We start from the raw sequence: 15797 nt of genomic DNA, 5'->3' as shown, positions 1-15797 counted from the left end.
TCCCTAGTTTATTCATGACCTGAATAGCATGTCTGCACAAACAAGCCCCGACTAATGTTAATTAAGCAGAAAAGAGGCTCGTTAGAGAGCGAGAGGGAAAATGGATTAATCCAAGGACGGCTGGAAGGAAACGTTCGATTGGAGTTGGAAGTTATAAGAAAAACATTGGCTAACTTTCATGCCTCAAAGAAAAGACAAGTTTCGAAGAAAACAAAAGGAGAGGAATCAGACAAAAACACAAATGGGAGGATTTACATTCAATAAAGCACTCAGTGCGGAAAGCCAGATGAGCAACGCTAGACAGCTTGCTATGTTTATTCTGTCCCAAAACAGGCATAACGGCCAGGGAGCTTCATTTGGAAGTCTGATAATATAGGCAGGGGGTCCCAGTTGAGCGACAGCTCTCACTCTCACCTCCCATCCATTCTCCAAAATCAAATCAACTCCTCTCCAATGCATCATCATCAGGTAATTGCTTGTAACTCGGTTTAGAAAATGGTGGACCGATTAAAGAAGTGAGACTGAGCTGAAGGTGTACTAGTGGGAGAGAAGACGAGGAGATGTTGAACGGGTTTGGAGACAGTTTTGGTCTTTTAGTCTTATTTTTCATCAGCGTAAGACATGAGACAGAAGAGGGGGGATTTTGGACACTAAATCAAGTGTGAGACTTGCATAGACATCTATTGCTTATGATGCAGTTCTTGCAGCAGAAATGATGGTCCATATATGTCCTACAGGTATGCACCAGCTCCATCGGCAAGCTTTTTGATTGCATTTTTGATGCTACTGCATTGTTCTTAATTATGCATGCCATATTGAACCAAACCAATAGGTAATCAAGGTGAATCAAATATTCATTGGGACACATTTTGCTGGGGGCCATGAACCGACCTCAGTCAGGGCAACAGGGACACATCAGAGTCAACAAATCCTGTCACTGCAGGAGGAGTAGCCTGCGGTCCAAGGATTTACTCCAGCCCAGAATACGAGCTTCCAGGGTGATGGGCACAGTGCAGGAACATTACATTCCATTTTTCTTCCTTTCAAATGTGAGAAGATACTGTACATCTCCCTTTTTAGCCTCCCTTAGCATCTCCTAGCAACAGTGAAAATAACAATGTGTGCTGTTCTGTGGGCGTACAGTAGGTAGTTTCTCCGAAGTCTCCTAAAGGTGCACGCGGGTGAGCCGGGAGTGACACCGGTGGAGTCGGGTGTCACTGTTTTTTTGCCAGATTGAGACTGTAACACAGAGGCACACTGGTCATAGCAGCCGAGGGAAATGTCTCCCTGCTAAACGGCTCAGCAGTGGGCCGAAAACAAAAAACAGTTGACGTCAATGAGGCTGAACAACTCCATCATCACTCCCTTTCGTTTCATCTGTCCCTTCTGTCTCTTTCCCTGTCTAACTATCTCTCACTGGCACACTTGCCCCTCACCCTTAGTCCATCTCTATCTCTTTTATATCCTCTAGAGGGAAATCAGCCACATGTACACACAGAGACACACACTTGCACATGCAGGTGCACGCACACACACACACACACACACACACACACCAATACACGCACCCTTCTGCTCCACCATGGGGCTGAAAGAATCTTCTATCAGCGCAGCTTTGTCTTTCAGGTGGTAATTAGCAGACATTGTTGTTGTTCTGCTAATCAGAAATCTCACACGCCAATGAGGGTCATTATCTCGCCATCAGATAAAAGACCAGTCTGGCTCAGGGAAGATGCAGAGTGGTGTGTGTGTGTGTGTGTGCATGTGTGTTATGTGATATGTATTATGATAAGAGTCCACAGGCTTATCGAATAAAATGGCAAGATTGGATCTTTTTCAATCATTTGCATATGATAGGACTTAATATGAATTAAGAGATGGGAATTTGTGATTTCAGTGTTTCATCCTCCGGCTAATTGTGAAATATTATGAATGTAATGCAAGGCCTTCAGACTTGCAGGCACATTATTTTTGAAATGGCTTTGAGGCAGCTACAGTTCAAACAAAAGAGTATTGAAAACTGCTGAAAAATACTTCAAAGGGTTAACCAAAGCCAAATACACACAAAAGTGGAAAGAAAAAAAGTAAAACTAATCCAAGGGTCTCAAACTGGAAAGATCATAGCAGACATACTGTACACTGATGAAATGCAATTTGGGATCATTTGGATGGTAAGATTGCACATCCCCTAGTCAATGCGCTGTAATGGCTCTCCGACGGCGTTGCCAGTTCTCTGTTTGTGGAAAATATTCATCATTCCGGGATGAGCTTTTGTTGAAGCCCCTCATTAAAGGGGACAATATGCAATTGATAACAGTGAAGCAGAAATTTAGCACAACAAAAATCTATTCTTGGTTGGGCTCATCCTTGTTTGAGATTGAAGTCATTGTGGCCAAGAGAATAGCGCACATTCCAACATTTTGTAAACACATTTGGAGCTCACAAATAGTTTGTTCATGTGCATGTACATATTCAAATTAGCTAATCAAAAACTTGCTGGAAAAATTTGTTGCATTGGAAAGATACTAGAAAACTGAATGACACCAAAAGCTATGACCGAAAGATATAATAAATGATTAAATCCCTTGCTATGGTAAGTAGTTTCTTCTGAAATCAAAAATAGCTTTATTGACAGCTACCTAAATAAGCCAAATGATGGAGGCTGCCATTCATATTGACTTGTTAATACCACCTAATTAGTTTTATGCAATAATAATGAGACATCTCAGCTCTGTGATTGGTGGGTTTGGAGTGTGTATATAGACACTATGTCAGCCATCAAGAATCCCAAACACCAACCAAGGACACATAAACTTCAGAGGAGAACGCTACTCTATAGAAACTCTATGCATCTTTAACAAGCAAATGTTTAAATCCCTTCCAATTTGCCACTTCTCGACTCCCTGTGTTGATAACGTAATTTAGGCCAAACAATCCTGAAATGAAGGTTACCGTGGATGGACTGGCATTCTAGATTAGAAGGGGATAAATAAATAATGGGTTCAGAATGAGGTAACAAATGATGCTCGTCTCTCCAATTCAAATCAATGGCGTCCAATCTATATCTGTGTCCTTGGGATGGGGTGGTTTGGAGAGGATGAGGCATGATGCTGCGCTATGAAATGCTGACTGATGTGGTGTGGTCACTCCAGGGAGCATGCAGGCTGTTTTAATAGGATGGTCAAGGTCCCACACATGAACAGAGAGCCAATAAGGGGAATCTGGACACGGGGGTCAGGAGATCATCAACCATATTCTCCCTCTCTCTCTAACGCTCTTTCTCTCCCCCGCTCGCTTCCCTGTTAAATGCTCATGTATGCAATCTCGCTCCGTCCCTTATTCACATTTTTCTCATTCTCGCTCATTTCCTTCTTCCGTGTTCTTCTTCTTCTGCTGCGCCTGGCCCATTCCTCTGCTCCATCCCTCGCCAGCGGAGTAGGCAGCCCATCGGACGGCAGTATGCAGAGGTCGGCTCGGTCTCGCTTCTCATTCCACCTCTGGAGTGGATTACTAAATGGAAATGACCGCGGGGTCCGCAGGTCCACCCTGATCAGCTCACAGCTCCTTCTCTCTCGCCGCCCCTCTCCTTCTCTCTCTCTCTCTCCCAAGGTGCTGAACCCTCCCCAAGCCTCGGAGACCCTCATACGGCCCGCCAGCCTCTGCTTGTTTGGATCCACCGGCCCCAGGTTCCATCAATAGAGGAATCATTCTCTTTCACTGCACCGCATAATTTCCACAGTGGAGAGACAACAGTTCTATATGGGGGATGATTAAACCTCGGGATTTCTTTTTCATCTTTACAGTTTATATGATTTTCTTCTGCTGAGCAGCGACCCCTTTGAAAAAATAGATGTGACCCGCTGTGCCCCTGTGTAAATTATAAGACCAACAGCACCAATGATTTGTTTTTCAATTTAATTTCATGACCACAGGCAGGGATTCTGTGGGAAAGGTGTGTGCGTGCGTGTTTGTGTGTGTGTGTGTGTGTGTGTGTTCAGCTCATATTCATGCAGCATAAACTGCGGCCATAGTCGACGCAATACAGTTTGGGAATGGGAATATGCTTCAGTTAATATACGTAATACAGCAAGGTTATCACCCAAACAAATATTGTATTATCACTGAGGTGACCTCCTCCATCTGGCAACTTTCCTATAATTCCAATAATGAAAAATATGAAAATGATCTACAGCCTTATTCTCTCTCAGTGTTTAATTGGAATGTTTAACATTCCCTTCTTTATTAGCTTTGCGGTGGCTCGCCCCTCCCTCAACCAGGGGGGAAACTGATTGAGGTTTTAAAGACTCAATCCCAGTTGAATTGCGATTGCAGAGGCTTTTAATTAGATAAAGCTTGGCTGGTTTGAACATATACTTTACAGCCGTGTCAGGCTAAAAGGGTCCACGTGTCGTAAATATCACCCGAGACATTAATAGAATTGAGATTAGAGGGCAGAATGTGTGGATCAGCGTAAAAAGGCAGCGAGCAGTGGGACGACTTCATGCGGCGAGCTATTTATAGCTGCTAAAATGGACGGCTCCATTAATATAAGGCTTACCCTTTCTGGAAATGTAAATCACAAGGGCCATGGCTCGACATGCGTGTTATACAGCTGCAGTGTGTCACTGTTAACAGTAGCGTGTCTCTGATTTACAGTGGCCTGGGACAAAGCAAAGAAGATTGTTGCATTTTTTTAATTCTATCCTCATGGATTTCTGATGTAACAGTATGGTATCTTTGCACTCTCTATCTCTGTACCTCTGAAAGTGAGTAAGCATATCAGATGGAGACTATGGCCTCTAAAGGTGTTTTTTTTAATTGCTTGTCTGGTTGAATAAAGCAGCATGAGGACGAGCTACCTATCCTAATAGACTAGAATAGAGATGATTCAACTGGTATTACTGGAGCCATGTTGAGGCCTGTCACTTATGCACTCTCGCTTTCATTTCTTTCTTGATGTTTATGTTATTCACAGACAAGAGACAGCGAGCGAACAAGCAAGATGGAGAGTATGAGAGAGAGAGAGAGAGAGAGAGAGAGAGAGATCAGATCACAGCTTCGGTGGACACTTCCACGGGGCCAAGGGCTGATCAATAACCTCCACATTTCAAAATCGCATCGGATTAAGTCCAACATCGCTTGTTTCTAAAACCACTAGGCTCCGCACTTAATTGAAAAGCATCTCACGTCGAACCAGAGGGCTCATGTCTATTCTTCTGAAATAACTGTCATCTCTCTGTCTCTCTTTCTCTCGCATATCAACTCACTCCTTTTCTTTCTAATCCCCCCTCCCCTCCCCTCCCCTCTCTCTCTCTCATCATTGTCTGATGCGAACGCAGCGTGCGGCTCAGGTACCTCTGCGCTCCTGCACGCATGTAGCCTACTGTACGACTCAAAGCACATCCATCCACGCCGTGACCTCACTGGAATGACGCGGTCACTGTCGGCGCTCCTAATAACGTCCTTAATGACTTTGCCGTGCTTATTCACTGAGCTCTCTTCCAGCCATATGGTGACCTTCATACACCTGAGGCCTCGGAGGGATCGGGAAAAACACACACACTGCCGTGCGCCAAGGGCAACGGGGGCAAAAACACACATACAGGTGACAGACCGAGTGAAGACGCAGAGTCAGAGGAACAATAGCATCTAGCAACGGCACAGCACCAGCACAAAGAACCTGAAGGAGCAATGGAAAGTCTTCTTGAGTTCTATGTGCAGCATTTAAAAGGATTGTTGGCTTTTCTGCTCTCGAGCACATAATGGTACGATTCTGAAAGAAAATAAGCATTTAACGCTGAACAAATGAGCTGGAGCAAAAGGCTCGTGCAATATATTTTCACACATCAGAAGCAAGTGTTTATGTCTGCGGCTTAAGCGAGATTCCTTTAGAAAAATGCTTCAAATGAAAGGGACTCTGAACCGGCCAATGAAACAAAAACGTCTACATTTCCACTAATGAAATGAACATAGGAGACTAATACAGGCGACAGAAGAACACACATATTTGCGCAGTGTGAACAAAGCCTTCATTAGATATGCTCAGACCATGAATGCACAAACGCGGTGGCTCTATGATTAGACTATAAGGACATGAAGCAGAGGACAAGGAGCTTGTGTATGAGGCATAATGAAAATAAAATGTTAAAATGAATTTTTCATGGAGGAACCTGTGGGACAATTGCCTACGTGTGCAGTTTCCGATTGCTATACATTATTCAATAAGACCGAATGACTTGAGAGCGAGAGTTTATTCTTACATTTCACTCGAGTGAAATCAGCATTTGATGAATAACATAATGATATATAGTTATATATGTAAGTTGCGGGTGGTTGGGTGTTTTTTTTTATATGTTTCATGCTGAAATCAACAATGGGGCTTGATTTGCTGTATGTGCTTCCAGGACCCCAACTCTTGAATCTTGCAGAAATGTTTATATAAAACAACGTAGCATGCGGTTGGAAATCTATCCAATGGAATACAAGAATCCCTGTTTACTGAGCATATTTGCCTGGAAGCTTAAACTACTGTATTATAGAAATCAACAGAGAGGATGCATTATTAAAATACAGATAAATACAGATAAAGAGCTCTCAGCAATTTAACAAATAACAAAAAAAAAAAATCCAATCATGATGAGTAATAAACCTGAAAGCAATACTTTTTCCCCGGAAGGTAATCATGTTTATTAAAAGAAAACACTGGTGTTTATCACTTTTTGGTTCGCCCCATTTCCGTCAGCATACCTGAGCTTTTCTCTCAGTTGCTGATTAAAAAAAAAAGTTAGTTTTTTTAAAGTTTCATAATTTAATTTCATAGACAAGCCCAAATAATCAGCTTTGGCTTCTGATGTTTTGATATTATTTTAATGGTTTCATTTCATGCTGTATTTTATTTTACCTTACCTGTAATTATCCGATTGGATGTATTAATTTTGAAGTTAAATTGCTAAAAGTCTAAAACTTCCCATCTGACAGAAAAGTATTGTGTGTGTGTGTCTCTCTCTCTCTCACACACACTCTCTCATGCAGACACACACACACACACACACACACACACACACAAACAAGCCCCAAGTCCTTACTGAAACCTCCACCATCGCCTTTGTACCTCTGACTTAACAGCAAAGACACTCAAGCTCTCAAATCCAAGTCTGTCTCAAGCACAGGAAAGGCAATTTTTAGCCATATTTCTCAAAAGCTTGGACAGAAAAGTTACATTACAATCTTGTCAGTGAATCTGTCATGTAGGTTAAAAATCATTTCTTATTTTAGGAACCCTCATGTTGTTTGTCTTTCCTAATTGGCTTGTACTTCACAAGAGGTACATGACAAAACAGTGCAAGTCTCTTCAGTTTCATCAGTGGCTATATCAATGTCTTCAAAGCTAAAGCAAAATCAATAATGGACCCATACAAGCATGTTTGCACGGATAAGTGCTGAACAGAGACCATCAAATGGCTTTAATTTAAGTTTTAACACTTTTGGAAATGAACATTTTCATTACAGAGTTTGAATTATATGTTATAATACATATGCAATCATTGAACCACACTACATCTGTTAAGAAAATAAACACTATCATTTTGCAGAAAATGATGGAAACTTGTGAGGTTTGACAGAAGAACACATTTTTGTAACATTCTAGGGTTTGAAAGAGCGGCATATAAATCACTATTGTAGTGCTTGGGTCAGTGCCGTGTCCAGCTGAGGTCTGTGTGACCTCCAACATATCCTGCAGCTGTTCTCCACGTCCCCCTTGTGCATCGCCGTCTCTTTATACATCCAAGTCTAGAAGCGGTCTTCAGGCTATTACCGCCCCCCCCCCCCGCGGAAACAGCTCATTCTGCCTCCGTCTGCGCTGCTCGCTCTTTCTCTGTCGCTCTCCAGGCATCTTCCCATTACTCAACCCCGCCATTTTCCCCCTTATCGTTCAAACCGACCATTTCTGCGAGAGCCTTTACTTTAACCCCGCTCCTCTTTCTCTCAGTCGTTCTTGGCGCTGCGGCCGGTCCTGCTCAGCACCAAGTTGAGTTCATTCAGCAGGTTAGGGGGCATCATGCCCTCCCCGCCCGGGACGGGTCTCCTGCTGGGGCTCTTGGAGACGCTGTGAGGGGGGACGGGCAGAGCTGTGGGCAGCGGGTGTCTGGACGGGGACGGGGATGGGCAGCGCTGAGGCTGGCAAACCCCCACAGAGTTTCTCCTGCACGCGGCCTCTGGGGCGGCGAGGAGGTCGTTGCGCCTCGGGCAGTTGGCCGCCGTGCCGGTCTTGTGGTGCGGACTGGCATCCTTGACGGTCCTTGGGTCGCCAAGAGAAAACTTTCTGTCTGTCAGCTGTGGGCAACAATGGCAGATGGAGATGAATTGCAGTAGCTTTTCAACTCAAACACAGGGGCCAACTTTACTACATTTTTCATGATGGTAAGAGCACTGTTCATGCGGTTCAAATTTACATGTAATCATTTATACATGAACACATAAAAAAAAAAAAAAAATTTTTCCTTGTTATATTTGTACTTTGATAGACTGTAATGTTTCCCATGTGTTACCAACAATGAAAGCAAACCAAAAGAGTACTTCAACCACATTTTCAGATGACGTTTTGAGGCTAAATATGTTGATAAATGAGAAATATTTATAGAAAAATTGGTAACACTTTAGATTAGCAAACACATATTAACTATTAACTATGGGTTTTCCTTCAATAGTTTAATAATTTCCCTCAATAATATGTAATACTTGCACTTTATAAGCCCCATACTGAGCAAAGAAGAGCCCAATTCATGTGCAACAACTTCCTAACTGACGGCTATAAGCACTAATTAGGAGGCTATTGAGGGAAAACCCATAGCTAATGGGCTATACATGTAGAATATAATAGTGCAGAATAAGGTCCGAATAAGTGGTTTGTAATGACTAATAATGAACCAATACACTACTAATATGCATGTTAATAAATAACTTATTAATAGTTAATGTGTTCCCTAATCTAAAGTGTTACCGAAAAATGTGAGAATAACATTTCCACTCATATCTCACCTGCTTGATGGCATTGTGGTTGTGCTGCGGCAGCCTCTGGCCCTCAGTCACAGCACCCCCTCTGGAGGATTTGTGAACTGCAGTTTCTTTTGAGTTGGTCCTCTTTGAACAGAAGTCAGAACCGTGCTGAAGACACACAGCCAATAGCAGAAATTAATAGCATGGTAATACAAACCAATTTGTGAGGGGAATTCAAGGTGATGACACTGATGTAATGCTAGTTTCTGATTTTCATGTTGATTCATTGGTTTTATTATGTCTAAGTCATACTTTTGCTGTATGTGAAACTTGCTTAAGGTTTGCCTACCATCTACTGCCTTTGTTTGGCTTTTAGAGATTCCAGTAAAAAAAAGGGTAACACACACACACACACACGGATGCAGACACACACACACACACATGGATGCAGACACACACATCCACACGTGCACACAGTCCATTAGGGTGACATGAAGCAGACTTCCAAAATGTAATTCACAGTTTTCATGAGTCATGTTTTACCTACGTCATCACTTGCTATAACAGATCACCTCTGTGGAGCAGAACAACAACAAAAAAAAACCTCTAGCATCTTTCGCTTTTATCTCAGTGTATGTGATGATACAAATTGCTGTTTTGGGCCAGACTTCTAGCAGCCATCTTTGAAAACGAGGGAGAGTCACAGGGTGGCGGCCCTCTGTTCCCTGACCCCAGTCTGCCCATGTTGTGATCTCTGGCTAAACTTCCTCTTTAACAATGTGTCCTTCTTTGTCCCCGTGACCCCTGACCTGGGAACTGTCTCTCTTTAACAAATCCTTATTTCATCACCGGTCGGACCTGTCCTTGGACCTTTCACACCCTCCCCCAGCCCTCCGACTCTCACCACCACCACCCATCCACCTCCCTTGAAAATAAAGTCCTCCATAGCCAGTTGCTATGGAAACTCCGTCTGAGCACAATGCTCGCTAACAGGTAAGAGAAAGGAAATCAAGAACACTAAAGTGCTAAAGTGCTCTCTGTCTACTTCTCTCTCTTTCTTTCTTTCTCTCTCTCTCGTCTCTCTCTCTCTCTCTCTCTCTCTCTCTTTCTCTCTCTCTCTCTCTCTCTCTCTGCCCTTCCCACAAGTCTTGTGTCCTTCCCACAAGCCCCGTGTTGGAAGCTGACAATCCCGATACTTAGCGGCTTTGGGGGTGGAAGCCTAATATTTTTAGCCGGCTATAGTCTGCTATAGATTTAGCTGTTGCACAGCTAAGAGCTTCTCCAAAGGGCAGAAAAAAGTCACTGAGCCCACTGAAATAAACACCTTGAAACACTTGCAGAAAGAACACAAACAACAGGCAAAAATTGGCTTCCCCCTTAGATCAATCTTTCTCTAAAAGTATCACCCTTTTTACTCGCAAGACTAATGCACTAAAAGGCTTTTACAGTAAACACCTGTGATAAACAACACTGCGCGGGAGATGAGTTCCCATAAAGGAAGTCGAGCCGCAGGCTAATGCAAATGAAATGTGCTGAGCATACAGATATGGCATTGGAACGCCTACGTTTTTGTGGAATCTTGATCTTGGCTTGGTTAAGAGGGTGCTACTGTAAAACCTCTGGTGGTGCCAGGGTGGTTTAGGATGATTGTGATATTCAATTTATAGTCATTTGCTTGGAAATGAGAAGAAAATAAGTATTCATACAGAAACATGGACGTGCATTTTATTTAATGTGTTGAAAAACAAGATGCTATTTCACCAAGAAGATAGCGAGGAGAAATAATGAGATAATCTGAAACATCTGTAGCTGTTCTCCCTGTGTTTGCTTTTCCTCTGCATTATTTATGTCATATGTGCTGTGTCAGCGACTGACAGCAACAACACTTAGCTGTATCTGGGGGCTAAGTACCACAATGTGATTGTTACAGTCGCCTTGACCTTATTCTCAAAGCTTTTCCACATAAAATGATTTATGTTATTGCTGAGTGACCTCGAAAACTTTACAGTACTTTCCCTGTTTATGTATTTCATCTGCCTTACAGTACAATGGAAACGGATGATTGGGGGAAATATGATTTATCATATCTCCCTTGTTCTGACATACGGTTTGTAAAAGACGATTTATTCAGGCAGTAATCTAGTGTATTTTTCACCCAAATAGGAAAGGTAAAAGGAGGATGTGTCTGCAATGTGCATCATTGTCACATTTGCTCATATTTTTGGTTCGCCAGACTAGAGTAAAAGGGTCAGAGAAAGGATACGCATACCTCTCTTACACTCCACAACTCACTACACACTTGAGCGTCTCCCTCTATTAATTAGATTACCTTAAAAAGCTTGGCAACTATTCGATGAATGTACATATTTTTAGCGCGTTCCTCATTCTCATTCCATCAGCGGCGTGTTGTACCTCGTCTTATCGAGGCCTGCTCACCTTCATCCTGATGATGTCAGTCACCCAGTTGACCTGAGCTTCCTTCTCCTCACAGCAGAAATGCCTGGGGATGGAAAAACACAGCGCCATCAATCACTCATTTTCACTCATATTATTTTCACTCGAATTTAACCAGGTGGCTGTTGTGGATTTTTGCGATTCCCAGGACTGGCCGCGGTTTGTTCGGAGGGGACGGCTTGAGCTCATGCACATTGATCACTGTAACCGGACTTGACAATATGCGGGCTGGGCGCCATTAGCCTGTGATTACATGAATCTAAATCATCTCTTTGTAACAGCGATTAGTCAGAAACGAGGCCGATGATTGATGTGTGATGTGTCGTCTGCTAATGTGGTGATGTACTGTATGTAGCACAGCTCTTCCGATCTATTCCATCACACTGCACTGAAAACAATTTCCACCTGTCCTGGTCAGATAGCAATAAAGATTCTCTTCTCTTCTCCTCTCTTCTAGTCGCTTCCGTTCTCTTCTCTTCTCCTCTCCTCTCTTCTCTTCTCAGTCCAGGTGACAATGACTTTTGAAAACCAGCCCCAAAGACAGCTGTGCCAGCCCAATAAGATGCAAAATTCAAATAGTCACATGCAGAAATATGAGTGAAAACACGAGGGCTGGATCCAGGCTAGAAAAACCCAGACATCATCCTCTTGATGTTAAGGCTGCCTTTGAGGATTTCACTCTTACATAAAGTGGAAAATACAGGGATCATATCTAGATCTAATTTAAATAACTTTAAAAAATATTCCATAATTAGGTTTCCTTTCATATCAGCAATTGTATAAGAGTAGGTGTCAATTTGTCTCAATGGAATTGGATATCTCATCTTGGAACGCAACTCTTCATTTGTGACAGGAGGCCGTGGGTGGGAACAAGATTCATTGTCAACTAAGAACAGAAAACAAAGAAAAACAGTGGATATTATTTTACTCCCTAACAGTCAACCAAAGAGTAGCCTCTCCAATATCACTCATAGATTTTAATGGCACCGAGGCTCCCATTACTAGCCCACTTAAATAATTACAGGGTACTTTAACTTCAACTTTTAACTCTACACCTCTTGTTTCTTTCTGTTGTACAGATATATTAAGTGGAAGGGGTGAAAGGTGCAGTAATCAATTATTGAATTGGAGAACCTCTGAAAAGCACTCACCACTGCTGTTTGTCGGTATAGACCGTGAAGCCCCAGCTGTTAAAATGAGAAGGACAAAGGTCAGTAAATTTTGTTTCTGCAAACTGGCGACCTACAGTGTCATGGACAGTGGCAGCGCCCTGCACAGCGACTTTATTTTAAGACAGGGGTTATGAACGCATTTTTTCCTGAAAGAACACATGGAATTTAAAAGTAGCAAACTTGACAAACAATGAAAGTAAAACTTGGAAGAAAAAGTTCTGTTAAGAGACAGCAGCAGGTAAAATTTTTTGTCATCAAAATGCAAAGAGGAAAAGGTTCACTACAAACGCTAGTCTCTAAACAGTGGAATGTATTAAGTTAATCAGTACAGTTCCAGCCCGCATGTTTATGCATGGGCAGACCTCAATATGCTCTAGGCCAAGATGTACAATACACTGGGTACATGCTGTTCACCTAAGCCTCAAAGTACACTTTGTTTGGAGCAAGAGATATTGAATCACTAAAATCTATTCTGGCAAGTGAGAGAATCTATTTTATTGTGCAATTAATAGATCCCGCTATATGGAAATGATCACATGCAGGTAATTGTATGCAGCAAACAAGCTAGGTCCTATAGGGACCCTCTTCCTACACTTTGGCCCGAGCACGAGAAGCGCTGGCGTGTGTGTTTGTGTATGCGCGAAGGTGTGTATATGGTGTTTGTGTGTGTACGCAGGTGTGTGTGTGTGTGTGCGTGTGTACGTTAACCTGCGCACAGGCAGTATAGGGTGAAAAGACCACCTTCCTGGAGAATACACCTTCCCTGAAACCCTTGCACAGCTGTGGCTGAGCAGGAGCAGGAGCAGAGGAGTGGGGGAAGAACAAAGAGAGAGAGGGGGCAGAGATAGAGAGCCTGGAGCACCACTCCTGTGAGTTAAGGCGGCCGCTCCAGCCCCGCAGCAGGCCGCTCACAGATAGACCTCTGCCTAATGAGGTACTGGAGCACTGCCTCTCCTAACCCTCTCACTATGACTCTCTCCGTTCTCCTCAGCACTCTGCCTTCACTTCTTTATTCACACTATCACTTCTCCCACAGCCCACTCAACAGTATATCTATGATACCGCACTGTATCATTCTTTCCCTCTCTCTCTCTCTCCCCCTCTTTCTCCCTTTCTTCATCTCCCACTCCCTCGCTCTTATCCAGTTTTTTTTCTCCCCCTGAAGGACTGGGTAATGCAGACAATCGGTTGCTGGACTCATTTTTCACGCTTCCCCCAGACTCTAATTCCGACATGGGGAAAATTATGAGGAATGATAATTGGGTAATGCAAAATACAGGGTTTGGCTTCTCGAAAAAATGCCCTTCTCTTTGTTTGACCAACACGAAATGCTGTGGGTTTGGCGTGAGTCATAAATTATAATAATAGAAGATCATTAAAATAAAATGGAGTAGCGGCAATGTTTCCTATCCGCAGAAGCAGGGCTTGATAATTTGTATTTGTTAAAATGCAATTACATTTAATCAATTTCATTACAGTGAAAAATAAGATGGGGGTCAGGAGTGGTTTGGGTATCCCCTAGTGTTGCAAAAACACTGGGAGAGAGAGGGCAATATATCTTTGGGGACAAATAGCATTCACACAAACATGCACACACATGCACACACATGCACACAATGAAACAATAGCACACTCAAAAGACAGCCAGTAATGCTAAATAACTATTAATTCATCTTCATAACGCAGAGATATTCTGTCCCCTTTCACCCATATGAAATCAGATTTGAGAAACTCTTGGGAAAAGACCAATGAAGAGTTTTGAAATTTGTGATAAATGCAGTTTACCTGGTTGGAGGTTTGAGCTTTTTCTTCAGGCCAAGGTAACACTTCACAGACTTGAGTGGGACCTCTCTCTCTGCTTTTGTGCTCTACAAAACACAATACGATCATTTTTACTGTGGGTAATAAGAAATGGACTTGGCATCATTGCTAAAATAACAATCAACAAAATATTAGTCCCGTTTCACAGTCACAGCACGGTGGGACACATCGCTCACATTGAATCCTCTCAGCGAGCCTCTTCATTTCGCACTTCAAGCCATAAAAGCAGAAGCATCAGACATTTAGCTCGTTTCTGACACCTACACATCACACCCCACACACATGCCCTGCGTCATCTAACATAATTTACGCTAAATGCGAAGCTGGCAAGAAACGTAGAGGCCAAAGAATATCAATTAAATTTCAGTGACACTGCTAATTTCCACATTCTTTGTGCGGTAATTAGCCACATTCTCCAGCAACCTGATATTATAATAATTAAGGCAAAGGGAAGCTTTCATTCACCCCTCACCCTTTTCCCTCCTCCCTACTCCTACTCCCCCCCCCCCCCCACCGCCCCCACCCTACAGCCAGAATTACTCCACCAATTATTAACACTTCTTCACACTCCTTTACGAATCCCATGTTTCAACTGGAGAGATGTGCGGAGAAGAAAGGCCCTCCAGGGAAACCGGGCCTGCTGGTCCGCTCTGAAGTACACGCTGTATTCTTCTTGGGGGTTTTTTTAAAAGAGAGTGGGAAGTCCACTACCATGAGCATTTTTTCTTAATTCAGAGAGTTGGAAACCTGAGATGGACACAGAGCCAGGGAGAAGCAGGAGAGCGGGTTCGATCCGCAGCCGGTAACAAGGTAAGGGAACATGTGGTTTAGAGGGCGAGGTCTTCGGTAAAGTGCGTACACTGCATTCTAACACAGAGTCGAAACGCCTCGAATTCTCCGGCGACACAAGCTACTCTCTGTTCTCCAGCTACTTTCTGTTTGCGCACGAAAAACTAAGTTGACAAGTGTCTACAGTAGATGATTAAGTCAAGAATAAGAGTGTACCTACTTTGATATCTCTGTAGAGTAGCAGCTTCTCTGCACGCAGCACAACATATTTGTCCTGGAATTTATGCCCCGAAAGCAGTTTGGAGGATCCATCCTTGAACTTCAGATAGTCTCCTTTCATAAACTGCTTTGGGTCTGTTATGAAATACAGCACAATCAATACTAGGTACGTTCTCTACAACCTCGAAAGGCAAGGGAATGAACAGCAGGTACGCTGGTGTTTATAATTGCAGGTGGGTGTACAAGTATATCAACGATTAAGAATGCATTATGCGCCAGTGCTAATTTGCCTTGATAGATTACATCATTAGAAATGCTGTAATAGACAATATATACACAAAACAG

At 43.0% G+C, this 15797-nt stretch overlaps 1 protein-coding gene across 3 annotated transcripts in view; it reads right to left on the bottom strand.

Moving 5' to 3' along the window:
* Positions 1-7447: 7447 nt before the first annotated feature.
* arap2 (ArfGAP with RhoGAP domain, ankyrin repeat and PH domain 2) overlaps positions 7448-15797 on the bottom strand; it is a 109393-nt gene continuing 101043 nt past the window's right edge. For 2 of the 3 annotated variants that reach the window (XM_071538910.1, XM_071538911.1), the window contains exons 29-34: positions 15454-15587; positions 14409-14491; positions 12603-12638; positions 11434-11497; positions 9040-9165; positions 7448-8334 (exon numbers count right to left, since the gene is read on the bottom strand). In XM_071538910.1, the coding sequence (XP_071395011.1) occupies positions 7987-8334; positions 9040-9165; positions 11434-11497; positions 12603-12638; positions 14409-14491; positions 15454-15587 (791 nt within the window). In that variant the 3' untranslated portion in view covers positions 7448-7986. The remainder of the gene's footprint in view (positions 8335-9039; positions 9166-11433; positions 11498-12602; positions 12639-14408; positions 14492-15453; positions 15588-15797) is intronic. The other variant, XM_071538912.1, reaches the window with a different exon arrangement.

The sequence above is a fragment of the Centroberyx affinis genome, unplaced genomic scaffold (genome assembly GCF_046629955.1).
Source record: "Centroberyx affinis isolate AG114_WGS23_722 - 3 ecotype Tasmania unplaced genomic scaffold, CSIRO-AGI_Caff_v1 ptg003368l_1, whole genome shotgun sequence".
Classification (NCBI taxonomy): Eukaryota; Metazoa; Chordata; class Actinopteri; order Beryciformes; family Berycidae; genus Centroberyx; species Centroberyx affinis.
This window is presented reverse-complemented; position numbering and strand designations above follow the sequence as displayed.